The sequence below is a fragment of the Neovison vison genome, chromosome 4 (assembly GCF_020171115.1).
Source record: "Neovison vison isolate M4711 chromosome 4, ASM_NN_V1, whole genome shotgun sequence".
In the NCBI taxonomy this organism is placed as follows: domain Eukaryota; kingdom Metazoa; phylum Chordata; class Mammalia; order Carnivora; family Mustelidae; genus Neogale; species Neogale vison.
In genome coordinates, this window is record NC_058094.1 from 20,112,650 (window position 1) to 20,131,337 (window position 18,688).

General features: G+C 42.1%; 1 protein-coding gene across 5 annotated transcripts in view; it reads left to right on the forward strand.

Annotated features, from left to right (window-relative positions):
- Positions 1 to 18,688, forward strand: part of ENPP2 (ectonucleotide pyrophosphatase/phosphodiesterase 2) — a 107,235-nt gene that overhangs the window by 13,263 nt on the left and 75,284 nt on the right. For 4 of the 5 annotated variants that reach the window (XM_044245042.1, XM_044245045.1, XM_044245043.1 and 1 more), the window contains exon 2: positions 14,383 to 14,485. In XM_044245042.1, coding sequence (XP_044100977.1) covers positions 14,383 to 14,485 — 103 coding nt within the window. Of the gene's footprint in view, positions 1 to 13,951; positions 14,169 to 14,382; positions 14,486 to 18,688 lie in introns of those variants that run through there. The other variant, XM_044245047.1, reaches the window with a different exon arrangement.

Genomic DNA, 18,688 nt, shown 5'->3' on the forward strand with positions numbered 1-18,688 from the left:
TTCTTGTTTTAACAAGGATGACTTTTGGATGACTTTTGGCAATTACTCAAACTCTTCATCTGTAAAATCGGATAATCTGAATGGCTTTATTTGTGCGGTTCCAGGGCTGGCTGTGGTCTCGCATCCTTCCCACCATCCTGTTTTATCCTTTACTCAGAGCTTTTAACACTAATTGACATATTTGTATATTTTATTTCTTTTCCATCCAACAAAATATAAGCTCCTCGAGCAGGCTTTCGGGTTCTTTTCTTAATTGCCGGTGCCTTTTCTGCCTAAAAGAGTATTTGCTGCCTAAATGGATGAACGAGCGAAAGCGTGCTGACCCCTATGTTAAATGTTTGGCCCATGGTTTGCTCTCGGTAGGGGTGACTGCGTTCGGGGCCATTATTATGATTAGAATGTATTGTGTGCAGTGAGAGGAACCAATACACAGAGTTTGCTCCCAGCTCTGTCAAGTGGCGATCTTTGGCCTTAGCGCTGGCATCTCATCAACGGTGTTGTCATTGGGTAAAACAACTGGGTCATTGTCAATAGTAAGGTCACATGAGATTAACTGCAAAAATAAGAGTTAGAGCATTTTGGTCAATTCTCAGGAAGAAGGGGAAGCAGCAGCCGAAAGGGAGAGCAGACTGGGAAGAGGAGAAAGCGGCATCTTTTGCAAAGTGCTCTGTGACCCGAGGCCATCGGCTACATAGCTGTGACTGAGCTCAGCCAGCTCCAAACCTTGAAGGCATGCAAAACCAGCTGCCTTGATCAGGGGACGCAAAAAGAAAGCATCGGTAGAATCGTTCCAACCAGCAGTTGGTGCCAAAATGAGAAACTGTTCTTTACAGAGTCTGTTCTGTATCTGAACTTAAAAAAAAAAAAAAAAAAAAAGACTTCTTTATTTTAGAGAGAGAGTGGCAGGGAAGGGGCAGAGGGAGAGAGAAAATCTCAAGCAGACTCCCCACTGAGCACAGAGCCAGATGCGGGGATCAATCCCACAACCCTGAGATCATGACCTGAGCTGAAATCAAGAGTCCAGTGCTTAATTGACTGAGCCACCCAGGCGCCCCTGTATCTGAACTCTTAAAGATACCAAGAGAAAACCCCCTCAACTGCCCTCTACATGTGAGATTGGATGACTTTTTTTTTTTTAAGTAATAAACTCAATATATCAAAGCACAGTGGACTATGTTCTATATTAACTAGAAGGTTAATAGAAGTTCTTAGAATCTAGACTCTGGTTAGACAGACCTGAGTTTGAGTGAATTTGCATGAACTTGGGCAAATTCCTTCAACTTCTATGAGCCTCTGTCAAAAAGAGAAATCAATATGTACTTTGCAAGACTGTTGAGAGAATCTCTGAGCCATGTCTGGCATATTCTAAGTGCTCAATAGATGGTAGCTGTTATAATTAACAATTAATGTCACAAGGACCTTTTTACTTAATCCCCACAACAACTCTGTGAGGGAGGTGTTGGTTTCACTCCCATTTTACATATTTGAAGCAGAGGTCTAGTGAGGTATCCTAACTCAGGCCACACAGCTAGTGAACATCTGAGTTATGACCTTAACTAAGCCTGACAGCCCAGTATTTTAAAAATTACCAAGTTGTATAACATCTCTCATTAGAGCCCCTGAAGTTTAGTGGGATGCTGTAAGGTTCAGAACGTCTGCATTCTCTTGCATAATGCTCTATTGGCAAGCTGAGGTCATTGTATTTCAACTTTGCAGTGGCCCTCTGTTTACAGAGTATTATAAGAGACCTGTAAGGCTAGGAGAAGAGGTGTAAGGTCAGCTCATTTTATGCCTATATTTTAGATCTACCCAGAGTGGATTGCTTTATCTCTTACTTAAGTCCATCAAATGGTTCTTCCCTCACTTTATCTAGATTTTTGTTCAGATGTCCTCTCTGCAGAGAAGCCTCATTACCATCCAATTGAAAATAGCTGCCCCCTTTCCTTTTTGTTCTCTACTCAGCTTTGTTTTCCTTATCACTTATCAACTATCTGGCACTATGATAACATTTCTTCTCCCACTGGAGTGTGGGATCTTCGGGAAGAGGCTTTGTCCTGTTCCTTTTGTGTCCTTAATGCCTGATGCATACTAAGGGCTCAATAAAAGTTTAAATAAGCTAATGAGTGAGTGAATTAATGAGGCGATTGGGTAACATGGACTCCTCATCATCCTACTAAAGCCTTTCTCAAGTACTGAAACGACCTCCCAAGTAAACCCAATCCAGATGGGAGTCCAGGCTGTGCCAGGCTCAGCTGAACTTCTCTCTCCTGGATTGGGGAGTAATTGCCTTTGAAAGGAACCCAAGGTATAATGAGGTCATTGAGAGCTGTGGTCAAGCATCGCCTTCCACAGAACCTGCAGGTAACAAAAATTCCCAGCTCTCTTTTACAAAAATTGTTATCGGAGGAAAAGCTAAAAGGGCAGGAAGATGGATCGTGTCCCATTCTGCCGTTCAGATATCCTGTGCAGAAAGACAATCTCAGGAATATAATTGGCAGAATATGTAAATTGCATCTATAATGACTCCAACAAAAAATCTGCAAGACGAGAGGGCTCCCTGGGAGTGGAGTGGAGCAGAGATGGAATGAGCCAGCTCTCAGTGTCCCCCTCACATACCCGTTGCATACCTCTGAGACAGAACTCAGCAGAGTGTGCTTAACAGACTGTTGACTTCCACATCTCCCAGTCAAAACATGTTTTTTATGTCAGTATCCCCATAGCCCTGCCATAGCCTACACTCGCGATAACCGTTAGCTTATGTTGTAGTGAGTGCTTGTGAAATCTTCCTTGAATCAATGTTATATGAATTTGTAAAACTCTGGATTCTCAAAGTTGAGGGCAATTGTCTGACAATGACGGGCCTTCTCTCTAATCTCCTGGGACCCTTGAAATGACATGGGTTTGATGCCCACAGTTATGGTCAGTCACTTCCTCACTTCTAACCAATTTTTTTTTTTTTTTTTTTTTTTTTTTTGGGTGAGAACTAAGTCAGCTTAGAATAGAATTTAATCTCTGGCTTCTGATATGTTCTGAATCCGGAGACATTATCAAGTATTAAGACTTATCAAACATTCATCAGATTCTCTACTTTGAATAGACTCATGTTTCTCCCAGCAAATAGTTAATGTTCCCATCCCTTCTAGATTTTCCCAGTTTTATAATCCTCATTAGGAAATCATGGAGAACAGAGGAGTCCCCCATTTAACTGATACTTGAACTCGGGCAGGTCTCCTGATATACTTGAGCTTGTTTTCTCATATACTAACAATACCAATACCGTGAAAGTTTTAAAGAAGGTTAAAGAAGGCAATACATATGTATATAAATGTCTCTATTATGTTGTCTGGCAAAGAGCAGACAACATAATTACTAGCTATCACTTAAGGAGCGTCTTGTCCATGCCAGGTGTGGTATCATGCATACATACTTGCTTTCCCCTTTCCCTCCACCTTGTCTGATTTGCCGTGATCCAGTCAAAGGTATGTTAGCTCTGTGATCTTGCCTATGAGTAGACTTCTGGTTTTCCTGATCACAAAGTAGAAAGAGTGAGCGGGCCTTGGTTCTTCTCATAGGGCTTTTTTTTTTTTAATTGTTAAAGTTAAAAATTTAATTAATTTTTAAATTTAAAAAATGCCTTGACATATAACATTATATAGTTTCAGGTGTCCAACAGAATGATTCTCTATTGGTATGCATTACAAAATGATCACCCCAATAAGTTTAGTTAATATCTGTCAGCAAACATAGCTAGAGAATTCTTTTTGTTGAGATGAGAACTTTTAAGGTCTACCTTTTTGTTGACTTTCAGATATGCAATACAGTATTATTATTGTCACTATGCTGTGTATTATATCCCTATGACTTATGCATTTTGTATCTAGAAGTTTGTACTTTTTGACCCCCTTCACCCATTTTGCCTACTCCTCGTCCCCCGCCTCTGGGTGTATGAGCTTTTTTTAGATTCCAGCCATTAAGAGAGTTCATTCCGTGTTTGTCTTTTCTGTCTGACTTATTTCACTGAGCATAACGTCCTCAAGGGCCATCCATGTTGTTCCAAGACATTGTTCTTGAATTCCCACAACTGTCCCACAAACTCTGATTACAGTGTGTTGCCATTAAGATCCAAACCCCTTGAGATCTGTAGGCGAGAACTGGGTTTTCATTTTATTTTAAAGTAAAAAGGAAACAGGGAACTTGATTAAAGTATTATGACTGAGACTGAAGTAGTCCGAAAGAGATCCTCCTATTTTTAGGAATGCAAAGGGTTTCATCACACACAGGGGCTGGTTTAAATAGGTCCACACCACGACTCAAATGCTTGTCCCTGTTAATTGAAAGGTTTGGAGGGTAACTGAGGTGACTCTGTACACAGCTTGGAAGGCACTGACCTGAGAGCTGAAGGTCAGGGTTAATGTTCCTTTCCTGTGGGTCCAGATGCTTTGGAATTTGCTTCACGGCAGGAATAATCTCACTAGCTCTCTCTGTCTCTCTCTCTCTTTTTTTTAAGCAGCATTTTTTGAGATATAATTCACAAACCATCCAAACCAATCCTTTTGAACTGTACATTTCAGTGGTTTTTATTACTTTCATGGAGATATGCAAACATCATCACTGTGTAATTTTAGAATGTTTTCATCACCCCCAAACAGAACTTCATACCCAAAGCAGTCACTCCGACATCACCGGACAACCACTAATCTACTTTCTTTCTCTATGGGCTTGTCTATTCTGGAAGTTTTATATAAATGAAACAATACAATATGTGGTCTTTGTGTTTAGTTTTTTTTTTGCCTGATTTTCTTTCAAAGTTCATTCATATTATAATGTGCTTTGGGACTTCATTCCCTTCTATTGCTGAGTAATATTTAATTGTATGGATATACTTAGATTAGTTATCCATTCATGAGTTGATAATTCTGCTATGAACATTTGTCTACAAGGTTTTATATGAGCATATGTTTTCAGTTCTCTAGGGTGTACGTAGGAGTGGAATTGCTGGGTCCTATGGGAACTCCATGTTTAACATTTTGAGGAACTACCAAATTGTTTTCCAAAGTGGCTGCACTATTTTACAATCCTATCAATAATATATTAGGGTTCCGATTATTGTCACATCCTTTCCAACACTTGTTATTGTATGTTTTTAATTTTAGCCAGCCTAGTTGGTGTGAAGTGGTATTTTATTGTTGTTTTAACTTGTATTTCCCTAATGACTAATGTTGTTGAGCATCTTTTCTTGTACTCATTGTCCATTTATATGTCTTCTTTCTAGAAATGTCTATTCCAGTCCATTAAAAAATGTGGGTTATGTGTTTTTTTTTAACTGCTGAGTTGCAAGAGTTCTTTGTATATTCTGGGTATTAGCCCCTTAGTAGATGTATGACTTGCAAATATTTTCTCCCATGCTGTGGACCACCTTTTCCATGTTCTTGCTATCTTGACAATAATGTCATCCAATCTATGAACATGGATGTCTTCCCATTTATTTAGGTCTTCCACAATGTATTACAGTGACATTCTCTAGTTTTCAGTTTACAAATCTAATACTTCTTTTGTTAAATTGATTCATAGTAGTGTATACCTTCTGATCCTGCTATCAGTGCAATTGTTTTCTTAACTTTATTTTAGATTGTCCATTGCTAGTGTACAGAAACACAAGTGATTTTTTAAAGTATTTAGCTTGTATCATGCAACTTTTCAGAATTTAGCTATTTGAAGAGTTTTTAAAATAGATTCATTAAGATTTCTACCTACAAGTTCATGTTGTCTTGTGAATAGAGATAGCTGTATTTTATTTGTTCCTTTCCAAGTGGAATGCCTTTTGTTTGTTTTCTTGCCTGATTGCTCTGGTGAGGAGTGCAGTGTTGATTAGAAGTGGTGAGAAAAGGCATTCTTGTCTTGTTCTGGGTCTTGGAGGGAAAGCATTCAGTCTTTCAGCATTAAGTATGATGTTGGCTGTAGGTTTTCACAGAAATCTTTTCTCAGGCGGAGGAAATTCCCTTCTGTTCTGAGTTGGTTGGATGTTACTAGCTCTTGTTTGCTTGCAGGGGAAATCACAGAAGGAGCAGTTTTGCTTCCTCTCCAAGAGGGTACCATAGTGCTGCTAAGCATGTGATGATACCATTCCAGTAGCAAGCATAAACTTCCTTTGAGGTTTGTGTTCAAACAAATTTCTTGAGTTGAAGCTCAAATTCTTGGGGCTTTCCAATCTGAGTGGAGGCTCTTTGTTATTGTAATTCAAACTCATGCCTTCAAGGCTGTCCCCAGGGTCACCCCACCCTCTGCCAAATAAAAGCTGCTCATTTTCTCTTGAGGTCAGAGAGAATGTGACAAGGCTGGTTTGTAACATTTCCAACTTTAAGCTACATATCATCTCTCAAAAAGTAAAGGAATTTTCCAAGAACCTGTGTCACAACTAAGCACCTACTACGTGCTCAGATCTTTGCTGAATGCTGAGAATATGATAACAGATGTACTCGTTAGCCTCCTGTATGTAATAATAGCTAATATTTGTACATTTTCTATGTTTCAAGCAGTGTTTCAAACATACTTGCTTACTATGCATTCTTATCAGTTCGTCTTCACATCAGCTCAGTGTGGTAAGAACTCACGTTATTTTTGTTAATAACCCATAGCCTTGGGAAAGTCTATGAGTCGACTGAGATTCGGGTGAGCACCATGGAAAGAGAGGACTTCAGAGCTGAAAAATGGCATGAGGAATTGTGTGGAAATTAGCTTGTACTTGGAGAAGGGGAGGTGGCTGGTGGGACAGGATCCTGGCTCCCCCCACTTAAAGCGGAGCAGCTCCCAATTTAGATGTTCCCTATTCATTTTGAGATTTTATTTGAAAATAAGGTTTTAATGCTTAAAAATGTTACAAACCACTACATTCACCCAAGAGTTCTGCTTTCTAGATGCAGAAACATGGGCTTGAAGTGACCCAGGTAGTAGTTAGTAAGAGAGCAAGGGTTGAAGTTTGGTTGAAGTTCATTTGAAGTTCCAATTCAAAGTTCTTGACACCAAGTACTTCCTTCAACAAATGTTTATTGTCTGCCTGTTAAATCCCAGGAAAGATGCAAAGCTCTATGGAGTACAAGGATGACTGGTCCCTGAGTTCAAAGAGATCCTGAGGGACAGAGAGGCCTCCAAAGGGATTTATTAGCAATAAGGGAGCAGAGCTGAAGAGTCCATTGGTCTGTAGAGGAGAGGCAAAATCAGGGAGGGTTTTTCAGAGGAGTGACCCCTGACCTGAATTTTCATGAATATGTTGGAGTTTGCCGGGGAGATTTGGTGGAGAAGGGCATTCTAGGCCAAAGCAACAATCTATATTAAAGAATGGATGTGTGAGAGGGCATACCTTAATCGAGGAACAGCAAATCTTTCCCTAGTTAAAAAAACTTAACATTTACTAAACATTCTTCTGTGCCGGGCATTGAGCTAGGCAATTTGCCCAGATTATTCCAGGTAATTCTCTTAGGAATCCTATGAGCTGGATAGCTGGATACAGATGAGAAAACAGAGTCTTAGGGTGGAGAAGCAGTTCGCCAAAGGTAACGTAAGGTCTCACAGTTAAACAGTAGTAGAGCTGGGATCTCAATCCGGGGAACTTAATTTTGGATTTAGAATCTTATTTGCCTTGCCAAGGACTTTGGATTTTATGCTTTAGGTCAGTGGTTCTCAAACTTGCAGCAGAATCGCATGGCGGGGGGGGGGCTGTTAACACAGAGTGGTGGCTCTACCACTGCAACTCCCTGAGTTTCTGATTAGGTAGAAGTGAGGTAGGACCTAAGGGTTTGCATTTGTAATACCTTTCCAGGTGACCCCGACTCTACTGGCCCAGGGATCGCACTTGGAGAACTGCTGCAGATTTTGAGATTGGGAGGAAAATCAGCAGATCTGCATTTTATGCCAGCTTCTCTGGGCACTAAATGGGAATGAATTAAAAGAGGCTTAATTAATGACCACGACTTGGGTCACCTGGGTGGTACAGTGGGTTAAGCGGCAGACTCTAGGCTTCAGCTCACGTGGTGATCTCAGGGTCAAAAGCTCCTTGCAGCTTTGCACTCAGCATGGAGTCCGCTTGAGATTCTCTCCTTCTCCCTCTGCTCCTCCTGCTCATGCTCTCTTTTTCAAATAAATAAATAAATCTTATATATAAAAAAAGAGAGGTCTCAAAGAAAGGGTGATTGGAGGGGACAGAAGATGCAAACAGGTAGAGCCATTTGCATGAGACAAACTGCCCATGCGTGTCCCAAAGAATGAAGATGAGGGGGCCATCTAAAATATTCACATGGGGGGCGCCTGGGTGGCTCAGTGGGTTAAGCCGCTGCCTTCGGCTCAGGTCATGATCTCGGGGTCCTGGGATCGAGTCCCACATCGGGCTCTCTGCTCAGCACGGAGCCTGCTTCCTCCTCTCTCTCTCTCTGCCTGCCTCTCTGCCTACTTGTGATCTCTCTGTCAAATAAATAAATAAAATATTAAAAAAAATAAAATAAAATATTCACATGGGAAGACCATTTAGATATTAGTAACGCTCAGCCAGCTCTGAGAAAGGATGGTAATAGCTGGAAAGAATATCTAGAACCCATAGACTTGGTGTCTAATGATAAGGAACAAGAGAGGGAGGGATTACAGGAGGTTTTCATGAGAAGGAGTGAACTTGGGAGGTGAGCCCGTTGCCTGGGCGGCTGCATTCTGCATGTGTAGAGTCGAGGCCCTCATGTGGTGTAACAGAGGGAAGTCATGCGAGGGTGGGAGAGGGAAGGAAGCTGGCTTAGGTGACCTGGGTTCTAGACCTGGCTTGGAGATGTCCCTTAATTTTGGATCTCCCATTTCTTCATCTGCGAGTGGAACGGGCGGCAGCTTCGCAGCCTGCTGGGGTGAGAGATGGGAAGGCAAAGGATGAGCCTTTAGCTCGGGGGTGGATGGCTTTTCTGCAGTCGCACACGCGGCCATACGTGCAGCGTGTTCCGCAGCTCCGTACAGCGCGACACACCCACAGAACCTCGCTCGAGCTCCTGCACACGCAGGGGAGCCATTTCGCTCACCTGTTACGTCCTTCCTCCGCGTACCTGGAAATCGAGCATGCGGCTTTGAGAGTAGCCGAGAACAAGTAGACAAACGGACTTCTACGTTTTAAAATGTTTGTATTATGAGCTAGAGCTAGCAACGGAGTGGAGGTTTCCTGGCAGCAGTTCCTTTTGAACCTCAGCCATGAATGCGTGTATCTTCAGTATTTGAAGTCCAAGGTAACTTGAATGCAATTGCCTTAGGTGATTTTTTACAATTACGGACAAAGGTGTTAAAGCTATTAGTGTTAAAGCTATTAGCCATATCCCTTCATTTGAACTAATTCTGGAGTGTTAGCAAGCGGGTGCGTATCTCCACGTCTGTTTTCTAATCCAGTTGGCGCTGAAGGAGTGACTTTCCTGAGCTCTCTGTGTACTTGGTCATCACCATCCAATTCCAGCTTCATTCGCTCGGGAGTCGCGCTTCACACCTTCCTGCGCCTCGTTCCTTATACCCAGTTCGTTGACGGGTCTTTCCCCAACTCTCCCAGTGTTCTCCGTCCCCATAGCTATGACCTGGCTTGGTGCCAGTTGTCACTAGCTCCATCACTCCCACCCGATTGACGGGATCTGCCCTTGACTCCCTCCACTTCCCGTCTACACTGTACAGAGATTTGTCCTTCAAATCTGGGTAAATCACCTGCATAAGCCCTTCTATGGTTTTCCATTGCTCATAGGGCCAGGCAATAACACCCCACATGACAGATGAAGCCCCACCGAGCTGGCCCCTGCTAACCCCTCCGTCCTTGCGCGACATACTCATTTGTGTTTTGCGGCTCTAGTCGACCAGCTGTCTTTCCATATCATGGGTGCGCTGGCCCTCCACCCTACATGGAAGCTTTGCTCATGCTGTATGCTCTGTCTAGTATCTTCTCCTCTCTTACCTCATTGGTCCCACTTACCCTGCACATCCCCACCCCACTGATACCCCACAAAGTCTTCCATGAGCCTCCTAACTAGATCAATGCGAAATTGTATGCTCTCATAGCCAATTACCTCTGCATTTCTACACGTAGCCAGGTGCAACTTTGCTTTTATTTCTGTGTCTGTTTGATTGATTTTAGGGGGCTCAGGGGGCTATGCTTGGTTCAATTCCCCATATACTCCTAGTGCTCAGAACAGTGCTTGGCATGCAGTGGAAACTAATGAATATTTGTGCAATGAATGAAGATTCTTAGAGGAAAGAGATTGTTCTGGTGTGTGTGCAGTTGGGGGGGGCATATGCTTAGATTCCATTGGAAATAAGTGTCATGCAGAGAGATTTACTATATAAATTGTGGTCATTGAAAGATGTGCCAGTGTTGATTTCAGCTTTCAATGGTGTAATAACTAATAACATAAGTCCTGTTCGCATTTGAATAGATGTATGCTATTTCTCCACTGGAGAACCCCCTGGGGCCATAGATTACCCATAAAACCTTGCATCGGTGGTTTAGAATCTTAAGTGGTGTCTGCTTTGTACACATCTGCTGTCCCGACTTGTGGGAGCAATTGTGCCCACTCGCTCCTCCATTAGCCACCATAATTTTTTGCTCAATTTAGATTGGTAAACCCCTTTCGCAAAGACTGCTATCCTGTTTTTCTCCTGAACTTTCTAACAGCGGCAACCACAGCAGAATTTAAAAGCAAGACTCAGCTCAGAGAGTTTTAAATTAAAATAGGGAGAAGACACGTGGCTGCTCTTTTTGTACTTTCTGAGCATATGTGCTGTATTTATGCCAAGAGATGCCGCTGAAAAATCAGGTGGTCAGTAACTGCCCAACACCGACCTCTAAGGGAATTCCAGGAATAGGGTCAAGCTGCAGTCAAGATGCCATGATGCAGTTAATTCTGCATCACGAGAAAGTGGATGTCAATAAAGGCTGAATCAGTTCATGAACATTCTGTAATTACCGCAGGAGGTTAGAATGACAACCTTCAATTATGTATCTTTCGAATCTCACTACGAACCTCAAGCCCTCTTACCTTCATCAGGGCTCTGGAACAAGGATTCACAGAACCATTTCATGAAAGATAGACTGTGCGTTAGTTAGTATAAATGCAACTACTGTATCGTGATCAGGCAACACACACACTGCCGCTTTGTGCCACCAGCAAAGTAAATAAAATTCTGTTCTGCTGCTTACAGTTTGGAGATGATTCCCATGGAGGAACAGCCATGGTGTGTCATGAAGAACTCTCGACTTTTATGTCCACTTAATAGGGAATGAGTGCTTTTCATCATGTATGAAAATTACATTACGAAGGAGACCAAGCAATTCAACACACAAGACATAAACCTATTAACTCAGAATAATTTATTACAATGCCCTGTTCTCTCAATGTGTTTCTGACATTCCTTGTGTCAGAAAAACCTACTGCAAAGTTCTTGTCTGACCTCTAGAATCCTCATTTCTTCGCCTTGCCCCCTACATCCAGAGGGGTGAATCCAAATCTTGGGGAGCAGGCCACAAATCCTGGCCTGATTCTAATGCCCAATAAAGCTTAAGAACCACAGAGTGATTACTAAGGCCTGAGTCTGTCGCAAGATTTGTTATAGTTCTGGGTTTGTTTTTTTTTTCTGCCAGGGGGCAGTGTTCTCTGACATATGGCTGGATTGATAAACCATTCTGGAAGTTAATTTGAGTCTTTCTTCTACACTTCCTTGTTTACTGACCCAGCCACGGGGGGCGTTATTCCAGAATCTTATAATTGGGTTGTGTTACCAGAAGGTTTGGGACCACATTGCAGTCACTTGGTTGCATTTCTAGACCTATGGTACGCTTTTCCAGATTTTTTTGGTTTTCTGTTTTTGATAATGAAAAGTAATTGTATTTTGTAGTCGATCTGATGCCTGAGGTGGGGACTTCGGTCATCCCCCGAGAGGTAATTCATCATGATATCTTGTAATAAAATTCTGTTTAACTCTGTATGGTTAGATGGTGTGTGTGTGTGCGCGCGCATGCACACATGCACATGGGAATATGTGTGTTTTAATGGGTTCCGTGTGCACAACGACCTGAAGACAAAACTCCTTGACAGAGCGGTTGATGGAAATAATGCCTGAGCTCAGTCCTCTTAGATAATTGGTAACAAGTGCTGTACAGAAGCCAATTATGGATCGACTATTACACTTAAGGCTTTTTTCTCTGCACAGCTTCACTGTATGTAAAAAAAAAAATTAATGGACGATGCTCAGCTTCTGAGTCTTTTTTTCCCCCCTCAAGGGGAGGCTTCATTATCCTCAAGCTGGGTTTCTATAATCAAATGTCAGACAGAATCTGAAGTTGTTGGCAAGGGCCAGAGAGGTTAGAGAGTAGGGGAAGCAGGGTTTTGGGGGAACATTCGGAACACCACTGGCATACAATGCGAGGCAATCCCAGGTTTGCCTTGAGCTTTTCCTTTTCAGTGTATCGTTTTCTGCTGTAAAAAGCAAAGCTGCACCTTGAACTCGAACCTGAGGAGTAGAGGACTCTTACACGGGGCGAACATCGTTCCTAAGCCTTGCTCAATACCCGACTCCAAATCATTTCAGTATGGCACCGAAAATAAAGCAAGGGACTTCTGGAGAAAAATTCACAAGCCTGCCCTCTCTGTGAGAGTACAAAGCTGAACGGATTCTAAAAAGGCAACTTGAAGTTTGGCAGTGTGTTTTCCTTTTCTCAATTAGCTGTTACTGAATTCTAGAATATATAATGAAACCCAGGCCGACTGTGCAACCCGCTGTAAACAAGGTCTTGCTTTTGTGCTCTCGTGTTTGATTTGAGCAGAGCTACTGCCCGGTTCGCAATCTGTTGCATGCTAAGTGCTGTATTTGTTAATGTACACACATGCCCTCAGCCGAGATTGATGGTCCCCCCGCCCCGCCCCCCCCCTCCCGGGCGCAAGGGAAACCGAAGGCAAGCCTTCTTCCCTCCTCTGAATCCTAAAAGCAGACAATATTTAAATAACTTTCAGATTTAGAGACCTTGATTTCTTTCAGAAGCCTCCTGGTTGCCAAATGCTTCCTAAAGAAACTTATAACATTTTAACGGCCTTAGAGGACAGCATTCGGGGTGGGGGGGGGCGCGGCTAGAGGACAGCACAACTGGGGAATAATCAGGGCAACAATTTTTAAAGCTAACTTCTTGCTGCCATTGGGATTTCCTTCCTAAATTCAATCACTAATAAAGCTTCCCCATCCAGTACCCCTTCCCCTTCGTCCTCCCCTTCTCTCCCCTCCCCCTCCAAATATAAACCAAGCTGACAGTATTTTTTCAGGAAGAAGAGACAGGCTGAAGTTATTTTGTCCTTCCTCACAGGGCAGAAGGACTCTCTGCTGCTTAGCTGGCATTCCCAGCATTTTGATAAAAGTTACATCTTTAAACGCTAACAATACCACGAGGAAAAATAATGCTATCTCTGGTGTTTAGTTACAATCTTGGGAGATTTTATCGTGAGAAATATTTGAGTAGTCGGGAGTAGCTGAGAATGTGGCAGTAGGGACAGGGTCATTTAAACTGCCAGAGAAAATAAATAAATGGGAAAGACAGGGAAAGTTGTTAGGTTCATAAATTATAAAACTTTCCGTGTGTGTGTGTGTGTGTGTGTGTGTGTTTTAAAATAAAGCCGTGAGGTTGACTACATTGAATAATGACATTGTAAACCTTAAAAGCTTAAAGCTGGTGGAAACCCTTTTGCAGCTCTGTTTCATTTTGATCGGATCAAATACATTTGGTTTCTTTTTTAAAAACCATGTTTTTGTGAGGGAAGGAAAATGAACATGCACTGTTATTAACCACAGCAACATAAGAAACCCTCATGTTACCAGAGGAAACCACATGAAAGTGTGTGTGTGTGTGTTAGGGGCGGGACCGATAAGGGGGTGGAGAGAAGGAGAGGGATGTTTCAAGCCTCTCGGGCTCAGAGCTGCCATTTGTGAACCAATCGTGATGAAATCAAGCTCGGGACAAATCAGAGGCGGCTGTCAACCTCCCAGGTGGGATTACTTGTAGTTAATAGACTGGACTCAGAGCCCCAAAAAGCAGTGCATTCAGTGTAGGCAAAAGAGAACGCGCGCTGCAGAAGGCTTTCCAAGAACCCTCGGCCATGGCCAGGAGAAGCCCGGGCCGGCCCTATCAGGTAGGAGAGATTACGGCATCGCTGGGGAAGGACTGGAGGGGAGAACTGGTTCCTGATTTGGGATTTTTTTTCTCTTTTTGTTTTAAAACTGAAGACGGCGCTTTGTGGTGCATTTCGGAAGTCATAGGGTAAGGTGGCGATGTTGAAGTCCTTCCGGTTGCCTTCCTGACATCTGACTCCTTGGTTTGACACCTCAATCTCCTTATTCCTTTAGGTCATATCCCTGTTCACTTTTGCTGTCGGAGTCAACATCTGCTTAGGATTCACAGCACATCGAATCAAGAGGGCAGAAGGTTGGGATGAAGGCCCTCCTACAGGTAAGTGTGGTCAGCTCGTGCTGTCAGTCTGTTTAAAATACGAGGCACGGGGTAGTCCATGTCAGCTGCTAACGAAATGCATCTTTAAGCTAACCTTGCAGTGTAACTAATTGAGTCCTAGATTTCTTCAGAGTAAAAATAGCTCTGTGTTTAATTCAGGTGAGAGAATGTGGTTTTGATGACAACATGTAGGCTCGCTCCGTGATAACAGGCTATTTCAATCTCTGTACTCTGAAACTCACACATTTTAAGATAAAATTAAAACTCTGGTTAGCAGACAAGGCTGAGAGCGAAGTGGTGGGAACAGGTGCTGGTTTAATATTGGAGAGACATAACCTTGATTTATTGTCACATGACATAGAATGTAGAATTTGTCTCCAGAAACTTCTGATCTACCAAAAAAAAAATTATAAAGGGGGTGTCAGTGAGGAAAAAGCAGTGAACTGTCTTTCTGAGACTTCAGAATTTAGGACTATGAGATTATGATTTACCTAGAATAGGAAAAATATAAGAGAGAGGAGATGCTTTGAAGAGCTCCCAGGATTGACTTGCACCAGCTTTCTCTTTTGGCATAAAGGCAGGTAAGTTTTAATAGTGTACCTTGACTTAACTAATAGAACCAAAGTGAAAGAGTTTCCTTTTACAATACACTGTGCCATAAGCAGTGTGGGAATTCTTATAAAGGAGCTCCTTGTGCAGACCGAGGGGGCTTAACTGACCAGGTCTTAAGTAATGAGTTGGTTAATTTCCTGGAAATTGGAGCTGCTGATGGTTTTATAAATAAAAATTACATATTAAGTAATGGGTACTCTAGGGGGCAATATTTTCTTGACTTTCTCTGACATCTCAGCATGTTTGTCTACCTTTCTGCGGATTTTGAATTTCTCCGTATTTTTTGACCTGACTGATCTCAAAGACGATCACCTGTCTCTACTGAGCCAGCATGAACTTTTATTAACCAAGTCATGATATATATATAAATATATATATTTATATATATATATAAATATATAAAAATATATATATGGAATACTAGGTCATCCTCGCCTCAAGTAAGTTGCTTTTTGAGTCATGCCAGAAGATTGAAAGAATAATATGGGGAGTAGTTTAGTGAGTCCAAGTGGGGTGTGGTTGGGGTGCAAAGTGAGAAAATAGATCATAAAAATTGCACCCCCAGGGAGCCAAATGGGCAAAATGAGTTGTCTTCTGTTGGGGAGAAAGAGGAGAGGAGATCACTGGGCTGGAGAATCCTGTTTTTACTGGTAACAAATGCTGTCTTCAAAGACCTCTTTTTCTTGTTCTAGACAAGTATAACTCCCATTAGCGCTGACTGTAACTGCGCAGACTGACAGGAGGATTGGAGCCTTAGTGTTATCCTGTGGGCAAGCGAGCCCCTTGAGAGCCCACTGCTGGTTCTTTCTAGTGCATCCTAGAAGGAACCTCTTTTCTGCCTCAGAGTCCTATATTACTTCAGCCAAAACCAAGAGGACAAGCTGTTTTCTTAATGAATGTGTAAAATGAAGTAACTCATTATTTTCATAGTTGATTTTTTTGGGCAAACAGTCGTGAGGTCCTGGACTGACTACTTGGATCCTTAGAATCTGCTGTGTGGCCTTGGGCAAGTCACTTGGGATGTCTGTGTCCTTAGCTGTATAACGAGAAGCAGGCCTAGATGATTTCTAATTTTCCTTCTGGATTAAAAAAAAAAAAATTAAAAAGCTCATGATTCTATCCATTCTGTTTCATTGATCCTTGAATTTGGGTGTGCTCTACTGGAGAACTTAGAAAGTATAAAACAGATTTATTAATCCGGAAATATGTAAATATTTATGCATAATTATCTCCATACATTCTAAGAAGCAGCTCTAAGAACTACTGAGTCTATGTTATGTCTGTAAAAATAATGTAATCTATATTGTAATGTGTCCATCTAAGTGATCTTAAATGTAGTACAGCATATTTTCTTCTTGAACTATTTAACTAAATTGTGGATTATTTAATTTATGGTATCTCCTAGAATAATCTTAGTGGAAATCATACCTCTTTGAATCTTAGTGGGGGATATGATGACATTTATGTCTGAGTTTTTATGGTTTTGATATGCCTGAACACTTTTTATTTTTAATTTATCTGTTTCGGTAGTTTACCAGGGTTTGGGGAATTAATGGTTGATTTCTCCTGAATAAAGCCTAGAGATGTACTTTGGAAACCAGGATGAGTGCATCGTGCAGAGAGTTTAATCATGTTCATCTTTTTAAATATTCTATGTGTCCTGAAAGGGCCTCCCTCAGAGAATGTATGAGGCCGGTTACTCTGTAAGCAAGGCCTTCACATCAGAAAACACTGGGCGAACTTTTATATATGTATTAGGACAAGATACTAAAAAGGAAAGACAGCCATGCCAATTTTCAGCAATGCTTTCACATTCCAGAGAAATCCAGAGAAGCCCAGTGCTCCAAGATCGTGTAACCAAATGGAACTCCAAGGGTATTAATTTATGGCTAGCTTCAGACTGTCCAGAGTAAGAGTTCCCATTCAAAAGTATGCACCTTCTTGCTTCATAAATGTAGTTTCTCAGAGTCCTCAGGCATAGGTGAGAAAGTGGGGCAGACCCTCACTGCTGTACTCTGGACTGGGATGTTAGTTTCAAGGCTGTGGCTGTGCAAACAGAATGTTATAATTAACTAACTAGCACACTTGTTGGCTGGTTTATTGTTAGGGCCTAGTGACCCATCGGAAGTAATGCTAGAATGGGATTTCTTCTACCAGATGGTAAGAGATCCGCGGATTTCTTAGGAGATATGAAACGAGCAGAGCTAAGTATAATTCTCTTGGATAAATATAATGGGCAATCAGGGGCACGGGATGGATGGAATATGTTTTCAAAGAAAACGTAAATAGGAAGTGCACATCGTTTGACATCTTTGTTGCATATGTCTGGGGGGTAGCCAGCTTGATTTACCTTTAAGGTTGTGAGGGAATTGGTATGCATACAGGGGTGTGTGTGTGTGTGTGTGTGTACTCACAGACATATGTGTATGCGTATGTTTGTGGTGCGGAGTGGAGGCGATTTCACTGAAATCTGTGGTAGATTCCCTTTCAGTCTCCGGATGGAAATGGGCTATCCTCTGAAACTCAAGCCACTTAATACTTTCAAGGCCCAGGGAAGTTTGTGAGCTTGTGAGTAACTGGCAAAGAGAGACTCGAAAGCTCGACCCAAGTCGTCATCATTTTTAGTGACTCCAAAGCTTAAAAGTGTGTGAGTGTGAATGAAATTCGTGGGCAGATAGACAAGGAGGAGTATCTCTCACAGCTTTATGAGGAAAGTGAGTCTTTGTGGATCGCAGAGAAGACAGCCATGGTAAGAGCGACGAGAAGCTTTGTGTTCGTCCAATAAGTCTGAGAATCGCCTTCTACAATAAAAAAACGGTCTCAATGATGGCAGAGCAGCATGTAGGAAGCTGCAAAGCAGACAGATACAGCAGCCATGATTCTGGAAGGAAGACCCTGTCATGACTTAAGATCATGTTTTGGGACTTGATGTTAAATAAAATGTGGAGTCAGGGGTGTTTGTTTATTGAGAGAGAGACAGACAGAGAAAGGCAAGGAGGGGAGGGACAGTGGAAGAGGGAGAGAGAGAATCTTAAGCAAACTCTGTACCCAGGATGGAGCCTGACGCAGGGCTTGATCTCGCAACAGTGAGATCATGACCTAAGCCGAAATCAAGAGTCGGTCGCTTAACCGACTGAGCCACCGAGGCACCTCGAGTCATGGGGTGATTGAAGTAAATGGAATAAAACTTTGCAGAGTAGAGTCTAAAGAAGGCACAGGTCATTCAGGGTTTTGTTAAATGAAGCTCTGGAATAGGGGTTTTTCATTTATCTTAAAACTACACAGAATTCTCTATCTTGTCGGTATACCCAGAAATCTTAGTCCCCCATAGTTACCACACAGATTCTCAAACCAAAAACCTTTCCAAATCATGTCTTCATCAGAGTCATAGACTGTGTACAGAATTTGGAAAGATCCTTTGTGAACAAAAACAGTGCTATAGTTGTATTCAGATGATCTAAAATTTTAACCAGGCCCTTTTTAGCTCAGATTAGCCTGAGGGTTCGGATTTTCCAATCAGGAAAACAGGGATAAGGTTATCTTTTTATCGGAAAACGTTTTTTGAAAACAAAATGCCGTATTAGGGGTGAT